General features: G+C 56.8%; 1 protein-coding gene across 1 annotated transcript in view; it reads right to left on the bottom strand.

The window, feature by feature from the left end:
- QPCTL (glutaminyl-peptide cyclotransferase like) overlaps positions 1-5,992 on the bottom strand; it is a gene marked incomplete at its 5' end in the record, with an annotated part of 42,230 nt that overhangs the window by 35,915 nt on the left and 323 nt on the right. Inside the window, 2 exons of the mRNA XM_026658793.2 lie at positions 109-396; positions 4,941-5,087. Of these exons, the coding sequence (XP_026514578.2) occupies positions 109-396; positions 4,941-5,087 (435 nt within the window). The remainder of the gene's footprint in view (positions 1-108; positions 397-4,940; positions 5,088-5,992) is intronic.

Below are 5,992 nucleotides of genomic sequence, written 5' to 3' on the forward strand. Positions count from 1 at the left end.
GGGCTAGAACCCAGGAGTCCTAGCTCCCAGCCCCCGCTGATTTTACCCACTAGACTCCATTCCTTTCCCCAAGCCAAGAGTAGAACCCCCAACCTTGGAAGCACTCACCTGCTCCTTGGCCTTCAGCAGCTCTGCGTCCAAGGCCGTGGTCAGCTCCAGCAGGATGGCGCAGGGCACGGCCGAGTCGGTGGCCCCCAGGAAGGTGCGGCCCTGCCGGTCGCGGGGGAAGTACTTGGAGTCATAGTGGCAGGCCAGGACCAAGCGCCGCCCGGCAGCGGGGTCCAGCGTGGCCACTACATTGGCAAAGCTCACGATACCTCGCGGGGTCCGATCCTCAAAGGCGTCCAGCTCTACCCGCCAGCCCGCAGCCAGCGTGGCCAGGCTATCCACAATGAACTGGAACGAGATGGAAAAGCCGTCAGGGTGTTGTCTGGGCGGGGGCGGGGGGCAGTGGTTTTGGGGATATCAGCAGGGAGGCCTGGGGGGGGACAGTCTCACCCTTCTAAGGCAAGGGGCAGGGTCGGCAAGATGCTCACTATCTCCAAAGGGATCTGCCCAGTGCAATGGGGCTAGGATGCGCCGAGACGGACCCCACGCGCTGCCTGACAGGATCAGAGCCGCGGCCACCTACCCTGGCATCCTGCCTCTGACGGTGCCCAGCACCAGCTGCTTCAGAGGAAGGCGACAGAACCCTGCAGTAACAGCCGTGGGATGATCTGCCTCCCACGTTCGGGCTCATCCGGAGTTAGAGACCAGCTCGAGCCCTGGCGCGGGTTCACCCTCTCCACCAGATTGTAGGTACTGACCACCCACCGCTCTGGGTATCCTTGTTCTCCATACAAATGTCCTGTTCCTTTGAGAATCTTAGTAAGTTCTCCGCCCCGGTGAATTCCGGTGGCAGTGAGTTCCACTGGCTAATCACACATCACAGGAAGCAGTGTTTCCTTTTACCAGATTTGACTCCCCCACTGTGACGAAATGGGACAGTTCTTAATGTTTCCTCTGAATATTGTAGGGGTGCCTCAGTTTCCCCTATGCATTTCTTAAGTCTCTAGGTGGTGGGATAAAGGCCAGTGTGCAAAAATGGCCGACACTCTGTCTCCTGGCAACTAATGGCCGGGGCCCTTCCCTCGTGCAAGGGGATAGCTAAAGGTGTTGGAGAACAAAGGAATCAGGTGACCTCCTGGCCCGGGGAAAGGGAGAAAGCCCAGAGGACGAAGGGCTGGAGGGTGAGTCAGTTTGGAGCTGGCTGGGGACGTGGAGTGAGTGCAGACCTGGGTGTCTGGCTCACTGCCCCCCAAAATGGACCCGGCTGAGAGATTCTGTTCTCTGTACCTACAAGCTCTGTTTTAGACCATGTTCCTGTCATCTAATAAACCTCTGTTTCACTGGCTGGCTAAGAGTCACATCTGACTACGAAGTTGGGGTGCAGGACCCTCTGGCTTCCCCAGGACCCCGCCTGGGCGGACTCGCTGTGGGAAGCGCACGGAGGGGCAGAGGATGCTGAATGCTCCAAGGTCAGACCCAGGAAGGTGGAAGCCGTGTGAGCTTCTTGCCCTGAAGACAGTCTGCTCACAGAGAGGAGACTTCACCAGAGTCCTGACTGGCTTCGTAGGGAGCAGTTCCAGAGCATCGCCCGGGGACTCCGTGACACCCACCTTTTAATTCCCTGGAACGTCCCCTTCCAGGCGCAGGAGAGAAGCATCCTATCTCCCCTATCAAGTAACGACTGGTCTGGAAAGATTGCTGCCATGATCCCTCTCGCTCATCCCACTCCAGAGTCACGATCCCGATCGGTCCCAGCTACACCCAAGAGGTTTTCCAGGCTCTGCTCGATCTTGTCCCCGGTCTCTGGACCCCCTTTGTTCGGTGCTATCCCATGTGAGATGGGGGCCATTCCTGAGCGTATCCAGCTGGGTTAGCACCCGGGAAGAGCCGGAGGAGTTTGCATTCAGCGTGTGTTACGCTGCCCATCACCAGTGAATTCCATCGGCATCACGTCACCCACCCCCCAGGCTATTGTTATTTGTTATTGTTATTTTTTGTTATAATGGAGATATCCCATCTCCTAGAACTGGAAGGGACCTTGTAAGGTCATCAAGTCCAGCCCCCTGCCTTCACTAGCAGGACCAAGTACTGATTTTGCCCCCGATCCCTAAGTGGCCCCCTCAAGGATTGAACTCACAACCCTGGGTTTAGCAGGCCAATGCTCAAACCACTGAACTATCCCTCCCCTCAGCTAGCTGGCTCGGGTCTCTCCGAAATCCCTCACGGCCCTCTCTGCTCCTGGCTACCCTCAATAATTTCGCTACTACCCCAACTTCCAGATCATTAACAAAGATATTAAACAACACAGGACCTTTAGCCATGACTGAAACTGACCACGTGAGGTATGGCTTGTGGCCTACAGGTATTTGCTAGGTACGGCACAGGTATAAAGCAATGAGCATACAAGCCTCTGGCCTGAGAGACAATAGCGCAGCTAAACAAGGCATGCGGGCCAAGAAGCCTCAGCGTACGATGCTAATCAGGAGTAACCAGACCAAGATCTCACAGGACAGAACGCTGGAATGCCTGAACAGCTGACAGGTAACCACCAGCTGGAGATGTTTTAAGACAGGAACATCAGCAGCTGTCCAACCATAGGAATTCAATGCTAACTAATTAACATATATGCTAATAAGCTTGAGGTAGAAGGCCTAGTGAACTATGGGAGAAGGGCACCCTGACACTAGTAGGGTGAGGAAATACAGATGTCGGCGGCGCGGCTTGGAGGGAACTTAGGTCGCAACCATGCACGTCGGGTCTTAGTCATTCTAACCACACTCGGCCTGATCTTGGGCCAGGAACCCACCAAACCTCAGCCTGGTGGTTGGGAAGATAAGTAATCAATGTAATTAATACACAATCAATAGATGAGGGAACAGTCTACACTGTGACCCAGGCTAGCTGACTCGGGCTCGGGCTGCAGGGCTAAAAGTTGCCATGTAGATGTTTGCTCTCGGGCTGGAGTCTGGGCTCTGAGACCGTCCCTCCTCATGGGGTCTCAGAGCCGGGCTCCAGCCAGAGCCTGAACATCTGCACGGCAGTTTTATAAACCCACAGCCTCAGCCCGCATCAGCTGAGCCGGGCCAGCTGCAGCCACGCCCCGGGTCTTTCATGGCAGTGTAGACATGCCCTGAATCAGCTCTTTGCTTCCTGCCTCTTGGCCAGTTTTGGATCCAAGACAATATTTTGTCTCTCACGCCTCGGCGACTTCGCTTCTTTAGTCCAAAGTGGCGCTTAGAAGTTGAAATAACCTTCTCCATCAAGCGACGAGACTCTGAAGTCCCCTCTGCTTGCCTGGAACCGGTAGCCTCTACGAGAAAGCTGGTACTGAGGCCTCGACCCCAGCCTCCTTCCTATTTTCCACACCATTGGTACCAACGTGCACCATGAGCTCCGCCCCAGAAACCCATCTAGGGATCTCGTGACCTTTGCACCTAGCTGGTTTCATGGTCACCAGCTCCCCGCTGTCTACATTCCCAACGGTCCACTACCCCACAGCCCGTCTTTCCTCTCTGCTGCAATTCCACCCCCTGGCGCCATCTCCACAGGGCAGGAGAATCGCCAGGCTTCACTAATTGAGGGGCTTGGAGGGTCCCCCACATCCTGCCTCAGGGTCCGTCCATCAGGCGATCGGATGGTGGGGGAAAACCAGCCCAATCCCCAGTGTCCTCTCCCTTCTTCCCCCCCCCCCAACCAGTTGGGACATTTCTGACAAATCGTTTTTCCGTCAAAAAACACCAATTCATCCAAATTTTGCGAAACAGGGTCAGGTTCGACGACGCTCCCGCCTCGAAAAAATGTTCCAACTGTCCACATAAAACGTTTCGATCGCTTCAAACAGTCCCGTTTTCTGGGTTAAACCAAGAACGTTTTGTTCTGAAATTTCGGCTAATCAGACTGAAAAAAGGTCAACACTGAAATTAAACATGGCAAACTGATCAAAACGAACCGTTTCCATTGACCCGAACTGGCAAAGAAACGGTCTTGGGGGGTTGCAAATACCCGAGATTTTTGTCCTGATTCGAGACAGGAAACTATTTGGAACTTTCAAAAATATTTGCAGAACGGGAAAACCGATTCTCAACGGCTTGAACCTCGGCATGCTGGGTCTGCAATGGACATGTCGTTCGCACAGACGCTTCCAAAATGCACTGAGCTTTCCGCACCCACTTCAAAGCGAGTGTAGCTTCCCCAAGAGGTGCAGCAGACCCAACCCCAAAGATCTTCTGCATCTCTAGTTCAGGCCAGGGCGACTCCACAAACCCAGCATAGCTTTGTTGTTTGGGTTGTGGAAAGAAAAAAAAACCAGCCCCTGGCTGCCAAAACCCCCAGTGTAGATGCAGCTGCCATGGAAGTGTCGTTCAGGGAAATTGTTCCTACATGGGCAAAACTCTTCTGTCAGCGTCCACTGCGTCTACACTAGGGGGCGGTGCCGGAGGACAGCTATACCAGTACGGCCATATCTGGAGCTTGTGTAGTGTAGACAAGGCCGCAGACTAACCCTGCCCCCATTGCAGCCAGGGCCCTGTCGCTCCTTGGGGCTGGATTCTCCCTCGTGCAATTACAAACACCAGTGCCCTGCGGACACTGAGTTAGCGGGTCTCTCGCACCCACTTCGCACCAATGGCAGTGACTGCCCAGGGTCCCGGGTGAAGGGAGGCAAAGCCGCTGTTTGCACCAGACCCTGAAACAGACAAAGCTGCCCCAGAGCAATTCCTGGCCTCGAGCCGCTGGCTGCAGCTGGGGCAAACCCCTGGGGTGTGCAGGGCCCGAGCTTCCTCTGGGGTCCCACATTCCAGGGTGTCCTCAGAGCCCGGGATGCGCCCCAATCTCCAGCACAGCACAAGGACCACACATCCCCAAGGCTTCGCCAGGCCACAGCCCACACTCACCTGCCGCACCTTCCTGTTGCCCGGGCTGCCCGGGTACCGCTCGATCAGCATGGGCTTCAGGAAGGAGCCCCAGAGGCGCTGGAGGTCCACCAGGGAGGCCAGCCGCTTCACCTGGCTGCTGGAGAGGCTCCGGGGCTTGTGGCCGAGCTGCGGAAAGGAACAGCGCTGGAATCCAAGGAACCGTTCAAAACACACCCCGCACCAGGAACGGACCCAGACCATCCAGGCAACAGCAGAGGGGTCCCGCGGTCTGGGTCTCGAGCCAGCGGCTGTCTCCTTCCTCGTGTTCGTACAGCGCCGAGCACAACGGGGCCCTGCTCCGTGACTAGGGCTCCCCAGGCATCCTGTCCCCAATACAGGCAGTGGCTGCGAACGGGGGGGCGCCCTCCCACTGCGTCCCCCTGCGCTGCACGACCCCGCTAGGGTGATGGAGAACAGAGCACAAGAGCCAGTGAGAATTAAAGGGGCTCTCCCTGCCCCCACCAGAGTCAGTGGAGGGGAGATGCCAGCGCTGGTGTGGCTACTGCCTCTCCAAGGGCTCTGGGCACCCGCAAGCAGGGCCGGCTTTAGGAAGTGCGGGGCCCGATTTGAACAGTTTTGACGGGGCCCCGACAGGGATGACTAAAAAAAAAAAAACACGTAAAAAAAACACGTGGGGCTTGTACTCACCGGGCCGCGCTCCTAGTCTTTGGCGGTGGGTCCTTCACTCGCTCCGGGTCTTCGGTGGCACTGAAGGACCCGCCGCCAAAGTGCCACCAAAGACCCGGAACGCCGCTGGGTGAGTAAAAATTAAAAAGGCGCCTCTAGCCAAGGAAGGGATTCTCTGCCACTTGCCCCCCACTCTGGGTGGCCCTGCCACTGGGCACGGGGCCCTCTTAGGCGCGGGGCCCGATTCGGGGGAATTGGTGGAATTGGCCTAAAGCCGGCCCTGCCCGCAAGTCACACCCAGGGCCTCCCCCCAGCCTGCCAGCCCCCGGACTCAAATCGCCCAGCTCCCCTGCACCTTCCATGCCTCACTGCAACACCCCCCCACCATCACTGGGCACCCTGCC

This window comes from Terrapene carolina, unplaced genomic scaffold (genome assembly GCF_002925995.2).
Source record: "Terrapene carolina triunguis isolate 2854851 unplaced genomic scaffold, T_m_triunguis-2.0 Scaffold517, whole genome shotgun sequence".
Classification (NCBI taxonomy): Eukaryota; Metazoa; Chordata; order Testudines; family Emydidae; genus Terrapene; species Terrapene triunguis.